Source organism: Acanthochromis polyacanthus, chromosome 9 (assembly GCF_021347895.1).
Source record: "Acanthochromis polyacanthus isolate Apoly-LR-REF ecotype Palm Island chromosome 9, KAUST_Apoly_ChrSc, whole genome shotgun sequence".
Lineage (NCBI taxonomy): Eukaryota > Metazoa > Chordata > Actinopteri > Pomacentridae > Acanthochromis > Acanthochromis polyacanthus.
In genome coordinates, this window is record NC_067121.1 from 39,624,737 (window position 1) to 39,647,225 (window position 22,489).

General features: G+C 42.2%; 1 protein-coding gene across 2 annotated transcripts in view; it reads left to right on the forward strand.

Annotated features, from left to right (window-relative positions):
- The window catches only part of ankrd12 (ankyrin repeat domain 12), a 43,089-nt gene that overhangs the window by 16,622 nt on the left and 3,978 nt on the right, over positions 1-22,489 (forward strand). Inside the window, exons 2-9 of one of the 2 annotated variants that reach the window (XM_022209869.2) lie at positions 4,923-5,036; positions 9,875-10,025; positions 13,119-13,190; positions 13,520-13,660; positions 15,237-15,440; positions 15,658-15,800; positions 17,049-17,196; positions 17,390-21,768. In XM_022209869.2, the coding sequence (XP_022065561.2) occupies positions 4,977-5,036; positions 9,875-10,025; positions 13,119-13,190; positions 13,520-13,660; positions 15,237-15,440; positions 15,658-15,800; positions 17,049-17,196; positions 17,390-21,768 (5,298 nt within the window). In that variant the 5' untranslated portion in view covers positions 4,923-4,976. The remainder of the gene's footprint in view (positions 1-4,922; positions 5,037-9,874; positions 10,026-13,118; positions 13,191-13,519; positions 13,661-15,236; positions 15,441-15,657; positions 15,801-17,048; positions 17,197-17,389; positions 21,769-22,489) is intronic. The other variant, XM_022209870.2, reaches the window with a different exon arrangement.

Genomic DNA, 22,489 nt, shown 5'->3' on the forward strand with positions numbered 1-22,489 from the left:
AACACAAGACAAGATGCTGAAGACGTCCGCTGTCTGGGAATTCTTCAGTTTAACTGAAGACAAAACGAAGGCAAAATTTGCGTCCGGGCGACCAGATGAACGGATCCAAATATTCGGGCCGTCTCCGCCACAAGCCGCCCCCTGTCGTTGCGGGGCGGAACAATTATTCGGATATTCATCTTTAATAGGGCCCGAATATTCGGAGGCCAGAAGCCACTATTCGGGCCAGACCTAGTGTATATACTGTATGTGTGTGTATATATATGTGTATATCGACGCACATATGTATAAGTGTATACATATATGTTCATATGTGTGTGTATACAATTGATTTTTTCTGTAACATGTACCAAAAAAATGTAGAAATATAAAAAAATTACATTCATTTTTAGTTACATTTTTAAATTATATATACACACACACAGAAAAAAATGAGCAAAAAGTAAATAAAATGAACAAACAGAAAAGTTGTATTTTATTTATGTATTTTTAAAATGTGTTTTGCTAATTTTTTTTAACATATATATATATATAGTTTTTGTTTTATTTGCTTTATTTTTTGCAATTTTTTTCTATATTTGAGTTTATATATGTAGTTTTTTTTCCCGTATTTGGGTCTTACAGGGTTAACTTGGAATTTCACCGGCTTAATTCAGCCGCTGCAGATGGATATTTACGATTCTGACTCAGTTTTTATCACAGCTTGTTGTCATGTCCGAGCAAAACAAATATAGCTTCGAAACTGTGTCATTTTCTTAAGTCGTATAATCTGATAAGAAAGTTGACCTCCAGCCGTGTTCTCTGCTGATCCACTTTCAGTTTTACAAGAATGTTGCACACAGAGGCATGCATCTAATGTTTGAAGGATTTAAAAGGCTTCAATATTCAGACTGCACGAATCATTATCATTACTGATTTATCAGTCTGCAGATTCTTCTAAAATGTTGGAAAATAGCCAAAAAATCTTTCTAAAGCAGACTGATATTTTAAAATCCCTTTTTGTTCAACAAACAGTATTAAAGCCAAAGATATTACATTTAGTCACATAAGACACAGAGAAAATCCTCATTTAAGGAACTGAAATTAAGGAAGTTAGGGGAATTTTTGCTTTAAAATGACTGAGGTGAATATTCAATTATCCCAATAGTTTTATAAACACTATTAATTGACTGATTGTTTCAGCTCGTCTGTTAATCTGCAGTTATTTTGATAATGAATAAAATGCTTCAGTTGTTTTATTAGGCAGAAATGTGACCAAACTCAGATTTTCATCTAATTTGTTTTTACTTTTCACTTTGTACTGTTGTTCAAAATCATTAACTCTTTTTTTCTGCCATTTTATGAGCAAAATCTTTATTCTATTAGCAGAGCAGATAATTAGCAGATGAATGAATAACGGCAGTGCAGTCAGTGTGTTCGGTTGTGTCTTTTCCTTGGCAGCTGAATTATTTACCACATTGCTTATGTTGGAGCTGAGGAGACCAGCCATCCTAGTGCCTCTGGTGTCACATCTCTGCACCTTCTTCCAGCTGTGATCGTGCAGTTTGACATCCTGTTTCAGTGATATTAAGTGGGTTGGTAATTGTTGCTTTCACTGTACCAAATCCCCTGCCAAACGAATCTCAGCTTTAGTCTCTGTAAACTGTAGTAGTCATCGAGGCAGGGTTTGATCCACACTTGAAACAGCCCAAGGTTAATGGCAGAGCTCGCCGGGGCTTTTGCAGCCCTGAGCTGCTCATGAAACGCAGCGAATGCCAAACTGGCGAGTGCCCAAATACCTCTGTAATTATAGTCACACCCTCCTCGCCTCGTCTCTGGGCCAGATTGGAGTCCTGTCAGCGTTTGTTTTCTGGTCTGGTCCATACGGCTTTAATACCCCCGATACACCAGCCTCTTTACACCGACGTGTTCGCTGTGGGCAGCTCAATTCTCCCTTTCAGCCGCCTGAATGACAATGCTGCTGCATGCTGACGATCTGCTGACTAATGACGGCCCTCTCGCTGGCCTCGGCGGCGCAGCAGGGCCCGAAAAATGATACCTGTCAACGCCGTGCTGTTACTGGGATCAGAAAAGGTTGTAGAACTACCCAAAGAAAATAAATGTTTTTTTTAACCCTGTAAAACCCACTGTTAAAAAAATACATCATTTTTATCTTTTAAATCATTATTTTACAAAATAACACACACACACACACACACACACACACACACACACACACACACACACACACACACACACGTGTATATATATATATATATGTATATGTGTAGGGTTATATATATATTGTATATATACAGTTACTTTTGTGAAATATATATATTAGAATGTAAAATTTAATATATATTGTTTTGATTTAGTTTTTACACTTTTTTTTCCTATATTTGGTGTAAATATATATAAATAATAGAAATTAATAGTTTATATAATAGTTGTGGTGATTTCGTGCTGAAAACCGGTACGACTGGATTTTGAGGGGCGAATATTCAGATACGAAAATTAATATCCGCATACCGCCGTAGCGAACGAATATTCGGATATTCGAGTCCAGTCCTAGTGGCCTGCTTATATATCTTGTTCCATACTGGATTTATGAAACCGCAGAGTGGCAAATGTGTTTTTCATTTTGTTCTTTATTAATTGCTTTGTCAACAAATAACCAGAAATAATTTTTCTTTTTTGCAGTGACGTCTTAAAATTTTAAACAGTGTTGTGAAAATCAAAGATGCTAGAAAATTAAGAAAATGCTTGGTGGTTTTCTAAGACACAACGTTAAACCGTTGATAAATTATTATGTAACCGTAATGAGAATGACACACGACTTCACATGTCAAATATCAGGTTAAACAGCAGTTTGACAGTAGGGTACGTTAAAAGGTCAACAGCAGCCTCCTTTCTCAGCGTGCAGCACTCTGCAGCTCTGTTTGTACCTCTGTGTCGGACTGCTTTAGCTGATTAAACTTGCAAGACTTGTGGCTTTTACATAAATCCTCGACACGCCGCTCACAGGCGGTCCTGTGTGAAGGTAATGCTGTTCGCCGTGCGTCTGGATGACATCGCTTCATTAAAGGCTGCTTCTGCTACAATCCATTCAGCTCCAGCGGCGTGTTTTTAATTTACTTTCACACGTGGGTACGGACCGATTGCAGAGTAACGATGCTGCAGTGAGTCGACGGTGACTCTGCTGTTTATAGGAGTGGCATGTTTGACTCGTCTGATAGCTACAAATAAAAAATCCATTCAGCTTTGCTTTCTCTACATTATCAGAGGTGTTGCTTGCATCTCATGGTTGATCGGCACAGCAAACCTCTGGCTAATCCTGCATGATAAGGCGGTGTAGCGTTCAGCTTCGTCCCACAGGATTGTTGTTTTGGAATCGCTGTGGTAGTTGGAAGAACCCAAATGACAGGAAGTAGACGTAAACAGTGAATGTGCACTGGCTGTTTCTGGAAACATTGCACGGGAGAATTGGTTTTTAATCAAACAGTGAAAAGATTCTTGACATTTGATTTTTCTAAATCAACAAGAAGAGGTACATATGTTGGTAGTAAAGCTGCCGGTTGTCCATTAGGGTTCCAAGTTTTTATTGTTGTCGTCGTCAGTTATTCTGTCAGATGTATTCTCAGTGAATCAGTTAGTTGTTTGGTCTACAAAATGTGAGAATAGGACCAAAAAGTGATCAATTAGTCTTTTCCAAAGTGAAAGACAATCGTTTCAAGTGTCTGGTTTTGTCCACAGTGCACAGATGGAGCAAAGAAACCAGAAAATGTTCAAATTTCAAAAGGTTTCAAGAGTTTTGAATTTATTATCTAGCTATCAAAATAAGCAATATTGGTTAATTGGGTGATATTGTCTGGTTCAGAGTTTATTTTTTGTGTCGATTTTCTCTTAAAAATGACCATTCAAGGCATAACATATTAATTATCTCTTTTATAAGCAATCTATTAATTTTTGAAGCCTTTAAGGATGGAAGTTGTTCCTGCGATCATCCCCAGCCAGAGCAAACATGCTTTCTTTACCAACTGTGTGTCTTGCAGTCAAACACTGTTTATCTTTATTTATTTGGAACGTTATTTGGCTCTGATTGGATGTAGCTATCATCATGCTTGTTCTTTTCTTGGAAACAAATGCTTGCTAAAACATTTATTCTTAGGTTGTGCTGTGCATTCATATTGAGTAATTGGGGCTGCCCCGCTCGTTTACCTAACAAATAATCAGTGGCTCTCAGGTTCCTAAAATGAACTTCTAGCGGGGCTTTTAACGGGTACAGAGCAGCTATTTCTGCTGAATCAGATGACACACTGAGCGAGTGGGCAAAAAGAAAGCGGGGAAAGTTCATTTGAAGTAATTAAGGCGAGGGTCTTATGACTGAAAACTGTGAAACTCATGTGACAAGATAACTGACACATGCCACGCCGGCTGTAGGCAGCTTCAGCTGAGCGTTGAACTTCCTCCACAGAGCTGCATGTGTTACTACACCGTCACAAACCACATCAGAGCAGGGCTCGGTTACGCTGACGAGTCGACCGTAGTGACAGCGTTTAAGGGGGACGTTTTCCTCTCAGAAGAGTCCCTAAAGCCGTGATTCATGCAGTCGTTTCCTGCTTGTTTTTTAAGGTCACCCTCAAGAGATGGAATGGAAATTTCAATAAAAATCCCTGATTGCCTTTCTGCTCAGAAAGCACAGCTGAGCTACACGTAGTGGCAATGATGCTTCATACGCCACCACTCCACTCCTCTCTGGGGTTTAGTGACTTTTCTTTTCTGAAAGGCCAGCCTATAAGCACTTCCTACCACTGTTTAAAGCTCTCTCTGTCTGGTGCAAAGTCGCTCTGTTTACGCCACCACTTACTGGGTCAGTCCGTTCAGACGGTGACGTGGCAGCGCTGAAAACCCTCTCATTGCTATTGTTTTTCTTTCTCCAGGTGCATGATGAACCTACTGTGCTGTAGCAGTCTAAGCTAGTCAGGTGCCGCACCATGGCCAAACCTGGGAGCGACAGAGATGGAGCCATGGTGGATAAGCAGGCGGGGAAGAAGGTACGTGTCCACAAACACCGAATGGCCTCCAGATTTAAAGCTGCTGTCCGGAGTTTCCGTTTGTTTTCAATTTATGTATCATTTTTTAACAAAGCTTAAATGTGTTAGTCTAGTTCGATACTATAATATAAAGTTAGTATAACGCGATATGAAAATTTATTCCTGAGCTCCGCCTTCCTCTCATAGACCCCCATGTTATTCCAAAAAGCGCCGGTCGCTGCCGACCAATCAAGTTCGAGCTTCAGCTTTGTCATGCTGTCAATCAACGGTTACACGCACAGCAAGCAAGCCCATGCAGAGGTGGGCGAGCTACGCACTACGCAACCGCGCGCACATTTGTTTTGCTTGTGGAGGAGAGAGCCTCAGGGATCAGCAACTTCCAGAAAAGTTACCAATCCCACGGCTTGTCAGACCAAGAGACTGCAGGACGTTTTTCGGCTCGGGGTGCTCGCGTCGCTCCCCGACCACGGCCTCCATAGCCCGCCTGACGGCTTCGTTTAGATGCCCGACCTCTGGAGGAAGATGTTGGGGCGTCTGGGACATACTCTTCGTCAGAGGAGTCGTGCAATTCTGAACTCTAGATAGAAATAAATAAACAATGTAACACATATACACGCGTAAATGCACTAAGTTTCATAAACAACGTCATCCAGAGGGATACACGAGTGTAATCACATATTGAAACTTTACTCGTTCGTCCTAGCAGATTCATGTTATTTTGGTATTAGGACAAGTTAGACTCAATACAGCATTCTAACGTAATTCCTTTATTATTTACTAAATGTACTAAATGTAGAAGAGTGGAAAACAGCAAAACAGGCGAGATGCTGCAGCACTCCGGGCACTTCTCTCAGGTACTCCGCGTGTGCACAAATAAAGGGCCGAAATCAGAGGGAGGGACCAACAGTGTTTTGGGAGACGCTGCGATTCAAACTCCGGACAGCAGCTTTAAGGAGGCAAACATACAGGAGGTCCTCGACTTGCATCAGAGTCATAAGTCGGAACTCCGGTGAAAATGTAAACAAATCTGTTCGGTGCATCACGATGTTGATCAGCTCTTCAGAAAAGTCATGAATACCAACGACTTTCATGCATTTATGAATCATTTTACATAGAAGATAACAGAATATTGTAACAGACTGATGTTGTTGTTGATGTTGAGGTTTCAGTGTTTATTGTTCAGTTCTACATTTACTTAATGTCAGTGAACGTGCCATGTTTAGTTAGCTCACCTCCGCTTTGTGTCTCGTTTTTGTTACTTTGTTACAATAATGAGGCACAAAACAACAAAAGCAAGAAACAAAATGACAAAAATGCTCAAAAAAACAAATAAAGGGAAACACAAAATGACAAAATCAAGAAACAAAACGACCAAAACACGAGACAAATGACAAAGACAAAAAAGAACACCAACAAAAATGATACAAAATATTACAAAAATGAGACAAAAAACAACAACAGAACAGCCTAGTATTTTACTTTCTGATGAAAACAACTTGTCATGGTCTAGAAATTATTTTAAATTTATAGTTTTACTAATTTACAATCTGCAGTTAATGTCTTCTCTGTAATTTTTACACTTTGAGGGCCGGATTGGACCCTCTGGAGGACCACTTTTGGCCCGTAGGCCTCATGTTGGACACCCCTGGTCTAAACACATCCGTGACCCCCTCTGCTGTGGCGCTAACATCTGGATGTTGTCGTCGCTATGCTTATTTTCTGGACAGTTTGCATCATAAACGTGTCAGCACCCCAGCAGACATACGTGTACATGTTGACGTAGATGTTGACATTTTAAACTAACATTGTGATTTCAATTGATTGTGTTTAATTAAGCAGATGTTTTTTGACACAGTTAATATTTTAAGGGCCACTCTAAGTGTTTATTTGTGTTGCACTGCTCTGGTTTATCGTAAAACATTGAGATGCTTCAGTCTGTGAGGGGTTAGAAGCCCTCGTTGTCATTTCGACTCTACTTAATTATCCTTTTCTGCATTCATGAGATGAACCGTTTGTATCTGCTTTATATTTTAAGGCAGAAAGTGCTTCACATCTTTGCTCTCCTCTGCTTTCGACACTTCGAGCTTTGCGCAGCTGGCACATCGCTTCACTGAGATCAAAGCAGCTCCACGCTGCAGACGTTCTCCTGCTGCCAGAGATGTATTTTACTGCAGCAAAGCACAGCTCACTAAAAGTAATGGGACTGAAAAAAAAGAGCTTTGTCTGCAGATCGAAGCTAAAGACACCGGGATGATAGAGAAATTACTGCTGGAACTGCTTCTATTTCCTGGAGAATTGGATGGCCTCTTTATGCACACGTCAAACTAATTTCAATCCAAACTGTAAAAAACAAAATCTCATCCACAGAAGCAATTGGCAGCTGCGAGAGCACGGAGTCAAACTCGTCTTAGTTCAGCTTCCACATTCAACCCAATCTGACTAGTAAAATCGCAGCGTAATAACCTATGAATAACTACAAATCCAGATTTTTCCTTTGTTTTAGTGCGAAAAAGTACAATCTGAAAATGTTCACATTTAAGGAATTACCTTTTAACAACACATCATGAAAAAACCTGAAATTTCTTAAGAAAAATAAGTTGAATTTCAGCAACGTTATGCCTCAATTTACATTTCCATATTTCAGCTTCTAGATCAGTGTTTCTACAAACGTACAAAACATTTAGTCACAACTATCAGGAACTAAACGATGTAGTATTTTACTTTATGATTTTATGAAAATGACAAAAGTCAGACGAAAGACAAAAACGAGACACAAAAAAACAAGACAAACGAAACCAAGCAAAAAAGCGACTCAACGTTTTGTCCTTTTGTTTCTCGCTTTTGTCATTCTTGGTCTTGTTGTGTCCTTTTGTGGATTTTTTGTTGTTGTTTGTCAATTTTTTGTCACTTTGTAACTTTTTGTGTCAAATTTTTTTCTTTGTTTTGTTTCGTTTAGCTACTTTTTTGTTGTTGGCTGTCATTTTTGAAATATTTTGTTTTTGTCTTTTTTTTTTGTCTGACTTTTGTCGTTTTGATGTGTTGTGATGAGTTCCAGACGCCTAAATGTTGTGTTCCTTTGTAGACACTCTGTGATCTGGAAGCTGTAATGTGGAAATGATAAACTGAGGCTGAATGTTGCTGAAACTGAGCTTACTTTTCTTCATAAATTTCAGGTTGTTCATAATATGTTCATTCATTGAATCATTCTGTCATCATCCACCCAGATGACTAGACGGCAATCCATGTGTAAAATAAATAAAAAGATTTGAAAAGGAAACCCAAACTGACTAAAAAATATGATGAGATGATGAAAATGACTTACTAACTTCTATAAAGTCTGTTTGCATGTATGAAACTTGTAGCGCTGCAGTAACTCCAGCATGTTTTATTTCTGTATGTAAACAAAGAGACGAGACCAGTCACCCCTGATCTTTTACTCTTCACTGGGCAGGCTCTTCGCCTTGGGAATAAGATTCTAGTGAGTCATTCAGACAAGCCTGCCACCTGCATAATTTAAACCAGGGGTGTCCAACATGAGGCCCGCGGGCCAAAAGTGGTCCTCCAGAGGGTCCAATCCGGCCCTCAAAGTGGAAAAATTCCAGAGAAGACATTAACTGCAGATTGTAAATGAGTAAAACTATAAATTTAAAATCATTTCTAGAGCATGACAAGTTGTTTGGATCAGAAAGTAAAATACTAGTTTGTTCTTCGTCATTTTGTGTCTCATTTTTGTAATGTTTAGTCTTGTTTTTGTTGTTTTTTTGTCTTACTTTTGTTGTTTGTCTCATGTTTTTTGTCGTTTTCTGTTTACTTTTTGTCTCGCTTGTGTTGTTTGTCTATTTTTTTCCATTTTGATTCTCACTTTTGTCATTTTTTGTCTCTTTCAGTGTGTTTTTTTTTTGGTCACCTGTGTCATTTGTCTCTTTTTTTGTTGTCTAGTGTCTTGTTTTTGCCATTTTGTGTCTCATTTTTGTAAAACTTTGTCTTGTTTTTGTTTTTTGTCTTACTTTTGTTGTTTGTCTCACGTTTTTTGTCTTCTGTTTACTTTTTGTCTCGCTTGTGTTGTTTGTCTATTTTTTTGTCATTTTGTTTCTCACTTTTTGTCATTTTTTTGTCTCATTTTCAGTGTTTTTTTTGGCTTGCATGCGTCATTTGTCTCATTTTTGTTGTCTAGTGTCTTGTTTTTGGCCTTTTGCATCTCATTTTTGTAATGTTTTGTCTTCTTTTTGTTGTTTTTTTTTTGTCTGAATTTGTCATTTTCATCAAAGTAAAATACGACATCATTCCGTTCCAGATGACTAAATGTTGTGTTCCTTTGTCAACACTCTGTGATCTGGAAGTTGTAATGTGGAAATGACAAAGTGAGACATAATGTTGGTGAAGCTGAATTTATTTTTCTTAACAAATGTCAGGATGCTCATGAAGTTTTGTGAAACGATAATTCCTTAAATATGAACATTATCAGAATGTACTTATTTTGCACTAAAACAAAGAAACATGAGGAATTGTGGTTTTTTTACAGGTCGTTGTGCTGTGATTTTACTAGTCACTGGAAATCAAACTGTTCTGAATGTGTAACCTGGACTGAGACAACAGCTGACCTAAAGAACATGCTGCAGAGACTCTGTTGTGTAATCGTTCTCTTTGTTGGGTTACTGTCATGTTTTAGCTTGAAATCCTGTCTTCATGCTAAGTTCAGCCCCTTTTTGTTGTCAAACTAGTTGGCCGTTCTTTGCCACAGTTTGTGTGTATTGTTGACATTCAGCCGGCACTACCCGAGGCCGCACCTTTGCTATATTTAACATGTCTGGTTTTCTTTTTTGTGCGTCTCCCGACAGAGCAAAGACAAGCTGTCCCCCTTCACCAAAACTCCGAAGCTGGACCGGAGTGAACTGCTGGGGAAGGAGGGGAAAGCCAAGTCTTCCATGAAGCGCAAGCTGTCCTTCACGACCAGCCCGCCCCGGACGGAGGAGCGGGACTCGGACACCGGTAAGGAGCGCTCTTCCTCCCTGCTCCTCCTGCTGGCTTGCTGCCATGCCCTCACGCTGCCCCCTGGTGGCCGGTTGTTTAAACACGTTCTTCACTGTCTTGTTTGGGTCCAAATCCGACCACACTGGTGAAGCTGTGGCCTAGAGTGTGTGTTATTAGACTTTAAAAAAAGCAGGAACACATTAATCTGGGGAAGTTGTGCTGTATTTGAATGTTAATTTTCGTATGTAAATAATATTTAGAGCCACAAGACCCTCTAAAATAAACAAAACCGAGCAGCAATAGTAACAATTTACTGATTCTGTTTAGCTAAAGCCTGCTGTGTCTTATTCCTTTGTGTCATAATGCCTCAGCTTTCCCCTAAAACTATTAAAAACACATCAGTTAGCCATATTGAGTACTGGTTTATTTCTATTATAATTGACACTGGCTTATTTTGATTCAGTAATACTGCATAAGATTTGGCCTTTTTCACTCATTTGTAAGAAAGTGTGAAAAGATAGCAGCTACATTTGAGACTGTGATAGATAAGGAGACGCTTTATTCATCCCTTTGGGTCAGGGGTGTCAAACTCCTCTTAGTCCAGGTTCCACATTCAGAACAGTTTGATCTGAAGCGAGTCACATCAGTAAAATCAGAGCTTAATGACCTGTAAATAACCACAACTCCAGATGTTTCCTTGGTTTTAGTGCAAAAATGTACATTCCGAAAATGTTCACATTTAAGGAATTGTCTTTTTTGCCAAACTCCATGAACAACCTGAAATTTCTGAAGAAAAATAAATTCAGTTTCAGCAACATTCAGCCTCAGTTTATCATTTAAACATTAAAACTTCCAGATCACAGAGTGTCAACAAAGGAACACAACATTTATTCTTCTGGAACTGAACCAGAGAGGATTTACTGGAGGATCAAAATGAGACCCAAACGTTGGACACCCTGACATTCAGTCCATCCAGTAGCTCATATGTTTTACATTTAAAAAGAATAAGGAAAAATAATGTGCTGGTAGAAGAAATAAGGTGCAAAAGAAAAACAACAGATGATGCTGGTACAATAAAATAAATAAAATGGCTTTCCTGAATGCGTTATTCTGTTGAGAACGGTGCCTAGAACTGTTCTGAAAGTGTACAGATTTCCCAGTAATGGTCTTTGTGTTGGAGGGAAAGAGTCGCTGCTTCACATTGTTGACATCTCCCGCTTGTACAAACACTGTTCCACTGCTGCCACTCAGTCAGACTGTGTTTAATTCTGTGTTTGCATCAGATTTGAGAGCCTAAAACGGGTCGGTGTATGGGACAGTAGTAATTACAATAAATTAAGTTTAGAGACGACTCGAGGTCCTGCAGGTTCGCCTTCATCTCCTCCTTTCAGTGTGTGGTCCTGCCTCATTCCAACAGATGAGAACCCTCAATCAGTCCCTCCAGGATTTCGTAGGCGTTTTGTGAGACTAAAATGCCTGAATTTGTGGCAGCTTTTCTAAAAAATTGTGATGTTTGGAAGGAAATTGCGACGCTTTAAGTGTATTTGTGGCGATGAAATTGCAAGAGACAGTGACAGTTGCTAAAAAGTTGCTTTTTTTTTTTTTTTTTACAGCTTTTAGAACGCGTTTCAAAATTTTAATTGGCAACATTTATGCTGAAACTAGTTCTTTAACACGCTCCAACCCATTTCCACAAGCTGACAACAGGAAGTGGTTGGTAGATTTAACCCTCATGTCATCCTGCGGGTCAAAATGACACGTTTTAAAGTTTAAAAATTTTAAAAAATATATATATGTATTTTCACAGTGAAACTTCTGATGTCCACATTTTAAAAAATTTTGGGAAATTTTTGAACATTTTTTGGTGGAAAAAAAGAAATGTTTAAAAAGTTTCTCAAGAACATTCACCAAAAATACCATTTTTTTTGCAAACATTCTTAAGTATGAGAAGTCTTACTGATATATATGTAATCACTTCAGATGTTTTTATGACTTTATGGGAAAGTATTTAAAAAGTATTTACAAACATTTTCTTGCTAAATTTGGGGGACTTTTTAAAATAATACTGAAGGGAAGTTTTTAAGGAGTTATTGGAGTTTTCTTCCTGAAGGTTTTGCAAATTTTCAGACATTTTTTTGCTGAATTTTTGGATTTTTTCAGACAAGGAAACAATATTTTTTGGTGCCTGTAAATAAAGACAACAGGAGGGTTAAGGCACTAAATGATCATTTACTGTTGAATGAATCATGTTTGGACATATGTCAGTGGCTCAAAAAGTTAATTTCACGTCCTGGTATACACACACACGTGTTCTCACACACACGTGTTCTCACACACCCATTAATGAATCTAACTTCCTTTGATTCTTTCAGAGTTCCAACAGATCTGGATCAGCGGCTTCCATCACTGTGATTTGTCTCGTTTCCGCCGTTTTCTTAATGTGTTTAGTGGTGGAAATATGTTTGATTTTTGTTTGTATTCCACCACAATATTCCACGAGTGTAAAACAGTTTAGCTCCGCTTTGGTGAAGAGCATCAGGGAATTGTTTTTCACCGTGTTTAGCATTAATTTTTGTTGGCATTAGAATGGGACATGTCTGCATCTTCAAACCAGAAACAGGAAGTGAAATCGGTGCATTACGTTTGACTGCTGTGATTGGTGGAACTCGCGGGACAAAATTGCGTAAAAGTTGCGGTGATTGGACATAATAGCAAGGTGGCGCAGGAGATTTTTTTTGAACTTGCGTTACAACAGCATGGCGAATTCCTGGAGGGACGGCTCGACTGTGAAAGCATAATTCCATAAAAGCTAAACCAGCACGGAGGGCGGCTTTGCCATCCGATAGCTTTCCCCCCGGTGCCCCTGTGGGACAAAACGGGAAGCAGAGACTCCGCCGACCGCCTCACATCGGCCCTCCTCTCCCGTCTCCTGTGTTGCCATGACTCATAATCCAGTGTGCCTTTTTGTCTGTATCTGAGTACATGTGAAATGAGGAGGGTGAGCGGCGAGAGTGAGCGTTAATGCAGTGCTTTCCCACCCTTTCCACCCCCTCCCTCCTCTTCCTCCCCTCCTCTTCCTCCCCTCCTCATCCTCTCTGCTTTGCACTGTAGATGACTCAGACCCAGGCCAGTCGAGTGAGACCTGGGGAGAGAGATTAGTGCCTCCCTGCAGGATATACGCAGGTAATCGCTGCAGCCCGATCCTCGAGTCGCCCACTTTGCCTCCGCTGTAAACACACACACACATGCACGTGCGTGTGGTTTTTCTGTTCTTTTTTTCTGCGCCTTGCATCTGCCCCCTGTTGCAGCTCACGCATGTTTGTGTTCAGTAACAAACCGACCGGCGGAGGCTTCAGAGAATGCTGTCTTTTCTTTAATCGTCCCCTCATGCTTGTCATCTGTTCCTCTGCGTGCCCGACAGATACAAGGAGAGGAGGAAAAACACGTTTCTATGACGACCAGGCCGTCTCTCGGACAGCTCTTGACGATTTTTTTTCTCATTTCTCTTGCAGATAAAGATGGACCGGACAAGAAGAAGGTTAAAAAGGAGGCCGGGGGCAAGAAGTCCCAGGCGCCTAACCTTCTGTTTGGCTATCCGCTGTCGGAGCGCAAACAGATGGCTCTCTTAATGCAGATGACTGCCAACAGTCCAGGTTTGTGTACCTGCCCTCTCACCTCAACCACATCCTCAAGATGGCTCGGAGTGTGTTTACCGTTGGATGACTCATGCCTCCGAGCGTCTTAACTCTCCCGTATTTCATGGTTGTTTCCAGAGCAGGTCTAATATTTCATGTAGCTGCTCAGAAATGCTGTCTGTGTTGTTTCAGACTGTTTTTGTGAAAAATGGGCTCAGAGTAGTTTAAAGAGGGTAGGTCTGAGATTTTATCTAGCTGCTCAGATTATTTCTGTTGTTTCTTGGTGATTTAGAGCTGTTGCTTGAGATTGTTTTTGTGGGGGAAAAAAGGGTAGGAGTAGTTTTAAGGACAGTTGCTTCTTATCTCAGCTTTGCCGTAAAAGAAGCCTCATTGCATTTTGACGTTTAAACTCTACTCATGTGACTCTTTGCAAGACAACAAATAGATGCATTTCCTGAACACATGCATAAACAGTCTCTCGAGTTTCCATTAAAACCAGATTTACTGTGGTTTCTTATTCTATTCCAAGGAGAAAAGAAAAGTAGTAAATCTCAACTTGTGACAGGCTTTTGCTTCAAGCATCCATTTAAGGCCTCTCCACACTGTGATTTGAACAATCCTATAAGTTCACAGCTTGCTACGCTGCACGACATGAATCTAATAATCTTTGGACATGATGGGAGGTTTGGCCTGTGCAGATTAAAGATGAAAACGCAGCTGAATCCTAGCTTACGATCTACGTGAGTCGAACACACAAGAATAAAACGTCATCAGTGTGCGCCGTCCATCCATGAAAATGAACAACCGTCACATTATTTAATAACATAAACTAAGTGCTGTGATACGATGAGATGAGATATGAGATACGATGAGATGAAATATGATGAGATATGATACGATGAGATGAAATATGAGATACGATGTGATGAGATGAGATATGATACGATAGGATGAGATATAATACGATGAGATGAGATATGATGAGATACGATACGATGCAATATGATGAGATGAAATATGATGGGATGAGATATGATACGATGAGATGAGATACGATGGGATGAGATGAAATATAGTGAGATGCAATGAGATATGAGATGAGATACGACACGATGCAATATGATGAGATGAGGTGAGATACGATGAGCTGAGATATGATACGATGAGATACAATATGATAGGATACAATACTTTGAGGTGAGATATAATATGATACGTAGTGGTAGGTTTGAGATTCTATCTAGCTGCTCAAATTGTTATTTCTGTTTCTTAGTGATTCATAGCTGTTGCTTGAGATTGTTTTTGTGAAAAACGGGCTTGGAGTGACTTTGATTCTCATTTTGTGAAAATACACAGCTCAGCTTTACCGTCTCATTGCATTTTGACATTTAAACTCTGCTCATCTGAGTCTTTGCAGGACACCAAATAGGTGCGTTTCCTGAACACATGTATAAACAGTCTCTCGGGTTTCCAGTAAAACCGGATTTACTGTGGTTTCTTATTCTATTCCGGAGAGAAACGTAGTAAATCTCCACCTGTGACAGCTTTTTGCTTCCAGCATCCATTAAGTCCTTCTCTCCCTGCCTGCCTCCAGACTCTACACCCAGTCACCCCTCACAAACGACCCCCGTGCAGAAGAAGGTCCCCAGCAGCGCCTCGTCTCGGCAGAAAGACAAGGTCAACAAGAGGAACGAGCGAGGGGAGACTCCCCTTCACATGGCCGCCATCCGGGGAGATGCCAAGCAAGTTAAGGAGCTCATTAGCCTGGGAGCCGATGTCAACGTCAAAGACTTTGCAGGTACGATGCTGCGGGAGATAATCATTTAACGGCGTTCATTATGTCTGAATGGCTGCTGCTAATGACATGAAGCAGAGCAACAGCTGCCGATTCAGGGAGATAACACCGGCAGTAATCAGTCTGTATGCTGCTCCCTCCTATGCAGATGTTGTGTTTTTGTGTAGCGGGTTAGATTCGACATTAATAGCAGCGGTGAACTCTGAAACTCTCCCTCCAGGTTGGACTCCTCTTCACGAAGCCTGTAATCTCGGCTACTACGACGTGGCCAAGGTCTTGATAGCAGCAGGAGCAGAGGTGAACACGCAGGGTCTGGATGACGACACGCCGCTACACGACGCTTCCAGCAGCGGACACAAAGATGTAAGAGCTTCACTTTGACTTTTTCCAAAGCAGTAGGATGCAAAAGGAAACTGCAGCTTTGGGGAACATCCCCACACAGGACAGTGTCTCAGCCTCAGCATACGTTTATCAGAAAGTCTTTTACAGTAGTTCGTAGAGTCTAAATAAATCATCACAGCAGACATTCTGATGAGTGATATTACCTTTGCCATTATTTATTCCTGTTTGCCGTCCTGTCAAAATGTTGAGCAGAAGAACGATTTCTTGCTATTGTTCTTATATTGTTGCAGTATGTCTAATACAGGAGGTCCTCGGTTTACGACGTCCTCGACTTACAGCGTTTCATCGTTACATTAAAACTGCTTACGTGGAACTAGTTGACGAGTGGCACAGATGAATACATCATCAGGTGGCGCTATAAGATGGCTTTGTTTCTGTTCTCCGGTTGTACTCCACCTTGGATTTTGCTACATTTACCAACTTTTTGCCTTTCATTATGGCGCCCAAGCATATATCCAACTCTTCTGGTGCTCGAGAGAAAAGGAAAGCCGTCTCGTTCCAACTAGTTAAACTCGTGCTTGCAAAATGATTTATGAGTCGTAGCAAACTCTTTACTGTGGCTCTTGATACGGAGTGAAAACTGCAGCAAGAACGGAATAAAACAACATAAATATGTGTAAATAATCCTTTTAGCTGAACCAGTCAGTCCAAAAATGAAGTTAATTACTGACGACATCCACAAAAGCGCGTACGGGTGTAAAAGTAAACATCAAAACAGCAGACAGGAAGTGACAACTGTCAACAGACAACTTCAAAATAAAGGCTTTTTCAAAGTAAAAGTACATCGATAATTCCGCCTTAAGGGCAACACGCCATGGAAGTGAAATTAGACTTACTAAAATGCTCAAAACACCGATGAGCATCGGCATTATTAGATCAAGTTGTAAGATAATTCCTTAAATGTGAACACTTTCAGAATGTACTTTTTTTTTGCACTAAAACAAAGGGAAAAAAATTGGAGTTGTGGTTATTTATAGGTTATTATGTTGTGATTTTACTGGTCACTTTAGATGAAATTGGGTTGAATGTGGAACCTGAACTAAGATGATTTGGACACCCCTGATTTAAAGGATTGTCACTGTTTTAAATCAAAATTTAAACGTGTAGTTATTTAGGTTTTTCCGTTTGACTATATTTTTTTGGAAAAAGCAAGAATTGTGAGTGTTTTTCAAGAGAATTTCAAGAGTTTCTCTTTTTGATTTTCTTCAGATTGTGAAACTCTTACTCCGTCACGGTGGCAACGCCTTCCAAGCCAACAAGCGTGGCGAGCGTCCGGTGGACGTGGCCGACTCTCAGGAGCTGGAGCAGCTGTTAAAGGGAGAGGTGCCTCTGTCGGACCAAGATGAAAGCTCGTCAGGTATGCTGCCTCCTACTTCTAAGTTTTAGCCTTATTACGCTCACATCCTCTGCACCTTACAGCGCAATATCCCTTATAGCACGTCTGCTAGAGATGGACAAGATGGGGCTTTATTTATCAAACTAATTGTAATCACAGGACTGCGTGAACATGATTAATCATTTTATTGTTTTTATATTTTTTTACTCCACAGACTCTGAGGACCCACCATCCGTCAATCCATCCAGTGTGGACGACAACATGGATGATTCTGATACCGAAAAGGACTCGGATGGGAAACCGGCCACGAAGGCGTCATCGTCCGTACCGGGGCTGGATGAGTACGAGTTCAAGGACGAGGAAGAGGAGGAGGATCTCAGCAAGGCCCTGAATGACAGACACATTCTCAGGAGGGAACTCCGGCAGCGGGAGAAGGAGGACAAAGAGAGGAATCATGTGGCGGGAAAGCAGAGCGGCAAGGGGGACTCTTCTTCAAAGTCTAAGAAGCAGAAGACGTCTCGCGTCCACTGCAGCTCGGATACCTCCAGCGACGAAATGGAGTGTCTCTCGGAGAAAAGAAACTCGCCCACCTGCTCACAAAGCTTGGAAAGCCTCAAGCCGGACACGAGGTCGAAAAAGGACAATGCTGAGCAAAAGGACAAGGGCAAAGTTAAGAGGAAGAGCAAAAGCCAGAATAAAAACAAGGAAAACCAGGAGGACGGGAAAGAGAACAGCAAAACATTGGTCCTGTCTCTTGCAACTGTTTCTGAGAGCACAGAAAAGGGTCGAGAGGAAGACTCGTTCAAGATGTCTTTCAGTCCTAAAGACGACTCGTCCGTCCACCTCTTCCATTTGTCATCCATCAAGTCTCCCAAACTGAACCACAGTCTGACAGACAAACAAACGCCACTCAAACAAGAAAATACTAAGATGTGCGTTTCCATCAGCGACAGCTCGTGTCCGGTGGACGGTGTCAAATACAACCACTACACAGACGCAGACTACTGCACCGAAGGCTCCAGCACCAAGGGATGTAAGCACAAGGAGAAGAGCAAACATCAGCAGAAAGACTCCGGCGTGGACGGAGACGACGGGCACTCAAGTCCCTACAAAGACGGCAGCATAGGAAACAGTATAGACAGTGGCGATGGTGCCTTACGGAAGAGCGATTTAGACGGCAAAGTGGTGAAGAAGCATAAACTCAAACACAAGGAGAAAGACAAACACCGGAGGGAGTACGAGGCAGAGCGGAGCCGCCACAGGCAGAAGGAGGCCAGGAAAGACAGCCACAGGAATTTGGAATTTGACAGAGAGTTCTGGAAAGAAAATTTTTTCAAAAGTGATGAGACGGATGAAGCTCTGCCAGCGAGAAAGGAAGGTGAAGACAACAGCTCGCTGCAGAAGACCTCTGATTCCTCTCCTGTCAAAGATGAAAGAAACACAAAGGAGAAACACTCCGGTAGCAAGGAAAAGAGGCAGAGAGAGGAGCGAGAGAAAGACAAGGCCGTAAAAAAAGAGCGGAAGGAGGCTGCCGGTAAAGAGGTAAAAGATTCAAAGCTGAGCGAGCGTGACGAGAAAGTGGACTGCCACGGCTCAGGGCGGATTCCTGAGGAGTTGCTGCAAAGCAACAGCATGAAAGAAGAGACAGAAGAGAAACCCATAAGTGGGATCACAGCTGATCAAGAACAGCTGGAGCCCTCTGAAAAAGGCTCACGCGAGAAAACTGACAAGAGGCTCCCAGGAAAGGAAAAAGACTCAGAAAAAATGGAGAAGAGGCATCCTGACAAGGAAAAAAAGGTTAAAACGGAGCACTCTGACAAAGTCGAGCCACAGAATTCAGTGGATCGTTGGAAGGAAAAGGAAAGAACGGGAACCATTTCTTCCCTCTCGCCTGGAGATAAAAGCTACAAAGAGAATGAAAAGCTGAAATCCTTAACCACAACTAAAAAGCATGAAGACAGCAGGAAAAGTAAAGATAAGTTTGAGAAGCGGTCTGATAGGGAGAGGCAGGACAGAGAGTACAGTGTCGGAGATCACAGAGAAAAGGATCGAACAAACTCTGACAGGAAAGGAAAACCTCTGGAGAAGACGGCAGATCACAGTAGATCTGATCGCTCCAAAGAAAAGGACTGCGACAAGAAAAAGAGAGATAAGATAAAAGATGGGACTCTCTCCTCAAGCTCCAATCTGAAACTGCTTTTAGAGGAGAAGAAGAGCTATCTGTCTGACAGCAGCAAGTCCTTATCTACGAAATCAAAGGAGGAAGTCGTGAGAACGCCAGAGAAAGATCGCGACCGGCGAGATCGTGACTCGGATAGACACAAGGAAAAGGATAAAGACCGACACAAAGACCGCTCCCAGCAGGCCAGAATCAGCAAGGCCAAACCCAACAAGACGGACACAGACGAGGCCAAATCTAAAGCTGCTCCAACAACACGCGACGCCAAGCCAAAAGAAAAAAGGCTTGTGAATGATGACCTAATGCAGACCAGCTTTGAGCGCATGCTCAGCCTGAAAGACCAAGAGATTGAGCAGTGGCACCGGAAACACCTGGAAAAAATCAAACAGAAAGAGCGGGAACGTCTTAAACAACGACCTCTGGCGGATCCAGGAAAGTCCAAGCCTAAAGACAGGACGAAAATTGAGCCGTGCTTGAGTAAGGAGCTAATGCGGTCAAAAAGTTCTGAGTCATCTGACGTCCACACCAGAGACAAACCCCTGAAGGACGGGACCAGCCCCAGGACGATGTCTCTGGATGGGAAGAGTCTACCTTCCATCAGCGCTAAGGTCATGTCGGCAGTTGAAAACTGTCTGACCAGATCACCACGGCCGGAGAGCGAACGGGGTGGCCTTATGTCCAGGTCTGTGTCTCTAGTCTCTGTCGCTAGCTCTGAGGATTCGTGTCAGGCCACGACGTTAACACCCAGAAACGCCGAGTACGACTCCGACATGAACCTGGAAGCCTCAGACTCACAACCTGCGTATCTCCAGTCTTCCCTCGTCATTCAAGCCACCAGGTCGCCGTCTGTTCACGATAAAGATTGCAACAGTCTTCCAGATGCTTCACAAACCAATCGGACGCTGCTGTCCGGCAGACATGAATCTCCGTACCTCAGGGCGATTCTGGACGAGGACGCCAACTTATCGACTGAGGGTAAAGCTGTTGAAACTCTGCCAAAACCCAGCCTGACAACGACGGGAGAGGAGCTGAGAACAAAGGAGTCCTCAGAAGCTGAGGAGAGTCTCAGCAGTCAACAATTTACGAATTCAGTTGCTGATTCAGGGACAGAGAGGGAAGCGAGCGCTGCTGGATGCTTGACAACACAACTGTTAAACAAAGATCTTCCAAGTAAAAACTCAACACTTCCCGAGTCTGGCAGCTCTCAAACAGGGTCAGTAGAGCAGAAGAGCGCTGCTTTCTCTGATCCTCCTGTTGTTACAGACGTCCAGAGTCTGACGGAGGCTTCACAGACAGAATGTAGTAAAGAATCCGATCATCCTCCGATATCTGCGGTTTCTCCCACCGCTGAGCCGGCGACGCTCCAGCAGAGAGAACCGCTCTCATCTTCTGCTACTGAGAATCAGCAGCAGACAGAATCCACGCAGGTTTCTGACCACAAAGATAAACTTCCAGAGATTGCTGATGGGTCTGAGCAAGAAAATATGGAAACCGAGTCAGAAAACCTCAGAACTGAAGGGGTGGAGAGTCCTGCACCGTCCACCAGTTCGCACATTCCCAGCTCCACTGAAGGAGAATCCCTGCCAGGTTTAAGCAAAACTAACACTGAGTCCAAACATTCTCAAGAGGATATGGATGTAGAAAACCAAGACTGCAAGAAATCAAGACCTTCCAGTGACGCTGCAGGCCCGTTTCTGGATGTCCAGACGGAGAAGGACAGCACTCCCAGTGCGAGTCCTGAACCCCAGGCTGAAGAGATGACCGACGTCACTCAGAGCTCAGAGAGCAGCTGCGATGCTGCCGTTCCTCTTCCAGCTGAGTCTTCGTCCGTCGAAGGCAGCCTGAGTGCAGAGGGTACGTCTGAATCCAAAGCAGAGGTTCTGTCGGAGGAGATGGAGGTGACGCCCGCCGAAGAGAAACCAGAGTCGTCGTCGACCGTAGAAGATCAGAGTCAAAGCGCCGTCCATTCGGCAGCTCAGACGGACAGCGGCAACACCTCAGGGAGCTCCTCTCCACAATCCGGAGACCGGGATTCCGATTCCTCGGGGGCGAAGCTCAAGGTTCGCTCTGCGGACGAGGAAGTCGACGTCCACGTGCCACATCCACGGAAGAGGAAGATGCCGAAGGTGTTGAGCTCCCAGTCGTGCTCCACCGCCCAGCAGGACAAGGAGAGAGGCCAGCAGTCTCTGGCTGCTATCGTGGACTCTGTGAAGCTGGAGGAGATCCAGCCCTACCAGACGGAGAGGGCCAACCCTTACTACGAGTTCCTGCACATCCGCAAGAAGATTGAGGAGAAGCGCAAAGTGTTGTGCAGCGTCACCCCGCAGCCGCCGCAGTATTACGACGAATACGTGACCTTCAATGGATCCTACCTCCTGGACGGAAACCCACTCAGCAAACTCTGCATACCAACAGTGAGTCGTCATCATTTTCTCATGTTTTGTCGCGCTGTGTCATGAAATTATGAATTGAATTTAATACTGAACCCTTTAAGTTTGCTGATTTTCTGCTGGCACTGATTATCTAGTGACTCTAACTCTGAAACTGCTAAATGAAGCTTTTGAGAGTCTAAAATCTGAGCTTGTCTCTGTAGGAATTACAAATCACCACTGTGTGGATTTCAGGAGAATCTCAGTTAAACTTTGTGTGTTATCTCAGTATATTAAGGGCTCCGTTTGGTATAAATAACATTTTGAAGTTTGTTAACAGGCCCATAAGGTGCTTGGAAAACATTTTGGTGAGCATTTGTTTATTAATAACAGCAAAATAGGCGATAAAATAAGAATAAGCGGTTCAATGTCTACCAGACCTTTCTGGCTTTTGAAATTTTAAAAAAAAATGCTATTTGATGAGAGCAATAAAGATTTAGATGCTCCCATCCCGTCCAAGTTTCCAGAATGACAGCTTGTTGCTGCAGGAATTTATTTAACTTTAACGTAACTATTTCTGTTTTGAGTTTATGTGTCGATACAAATTGGGAATAATGCATCAAACTGAGTAAAATCTTTTTTTTTGTAGTATTTTTCACAGTGATGTACATTTAACTAACATCGATTTTTTTGTTCATCTTGTTTTTTGGTCATAGCTGCAAGTTCTCTTTCTGTGATCAGAAAGTGTTCCATTTAGCTTGCAAAT